This window comes from Lipotes vexillifer, unplaced genomic scaffold (genome assembly GCF_000442215.2).
Source record: "Lipotes vexillifer unplaced genomic scaffold, Lipotes_vexillifer_v1.1 scaffold1378, whole genome shotgun sequence".
In the NCBI taxonomy this organism is placed as follows: domain Eukaryota; kingdom Metazoa; phylum Chordata; class Mammalia; order Artiodactyla; family Lipotidae; genus Lipotes; species Lipotes vexillifer.
Window position 1 is genome coordinate 100981 of NW_006775104.1, and position 1042 is coordinate 102022.

General features: G+C 46.9%; 1 protein-coding gene across 1 annotated transcript in view; it reads left to right on the forward strand.

The window, feature by feature from the left end:
• The window catches only part of MUC13 (mucin 13, cell surface associated), a 45495-nt gene extending 45309 nt beyond the window's left edge, over positions 1-186 (forward strand). The window contains exon 11 of the mRNA XM_007449710.1: positions 1-186. This exon is cut by the window's left edge and continues 31 nt beyond it. Coding sequence (XP_007449772.1) covers positions 1-186 — 186 coding nt within the window.
• The last annotated feature ends 856 nt before the right edge of the window (positions 187-1042 follow it).

Here is a 1042-nt window from a genome sequence, read left to right on the forward strand (position 1 = left end):
AGGAATGTGGAACAAGAGAACTTGATTGAGAACGATTTTCAAAATCTGAAACTGCAGGATACCGGCTTTAGCAACCTAGGAGCAGGCGGGATGATCTTCCCTAAGGTCAGGGTGAACCTGCCCAAAGAGAGTCAGCCACAGAATCCCTACATAGTCCAGGGCGGTATACCCCGCTCAGACTATTAGGTGAGTCTTTGCATGCTTTCTGTTTGCCTTTGCAGAGTGAAATGCCCCAGGGCCGACTTGGGACCTGGCTGTTGTATCATCAACAAAAAAAGACAAAAAAGACTTTTTTTTTTAATTGAAAGCTATTGAAAATAGCCACCACTTGGTCCCTAACACTGACCATCTATGTGACTAGACACACCACTTAATTTATCTGTACATCTATTTCCTCAGCTATAAAAAAGGAATCTTAATTCAGATGCCCTTAAGGTCTCCTTAAATGATATGTTTCTTGGGATACAACTCCAGTGGTTGTGATGACAATTCCCAGACTGCTGAAGGGCCTAGGACCTAGGTCAGGCCTGGGGAGGACTGCTGGATGTAAACATGGTTCTCTTTACATGGATCCTTTCCAGTCAGCCCACATGAAGGCAAATCTCTCCTTTCCTCCCCGCCCCACCCCAGACCACAAGGCCACCCGATCAATTTCTAAAGCAACAAGGCAAGTGAGGCTGATAATATTTTCTTTCCCTTGGGAGGACTTTCAAGGCAAGTAGCTTGTCCTTGTTAGATTTGTTTTGGAGAATCGTAACTGGCATTGCTCAGTGTGACCAAATGAAATACTGAAAGGAGAAAGCCTGTCAGTGAGGACTCCCTTGGGGAGGAGTGACAAGACAGAAGGGAGAGGAAAAGTGTCCAGTGAAGAGAGAGGGGGCAGAAGAGAGGAAAGGAGAGAAATGACTTGTTTAAAAGAGGAAGAGTGGGGAGAAAGGGAAAGAAGGAGGGGTGAGGTATCCCCAGGAGAGAAGAAGAATAAAGAGGCTGAAAGAGAAGGGGGACCCAGGAGGGTGGTAGAGGGGCCGGGGAAGGGGAGCAC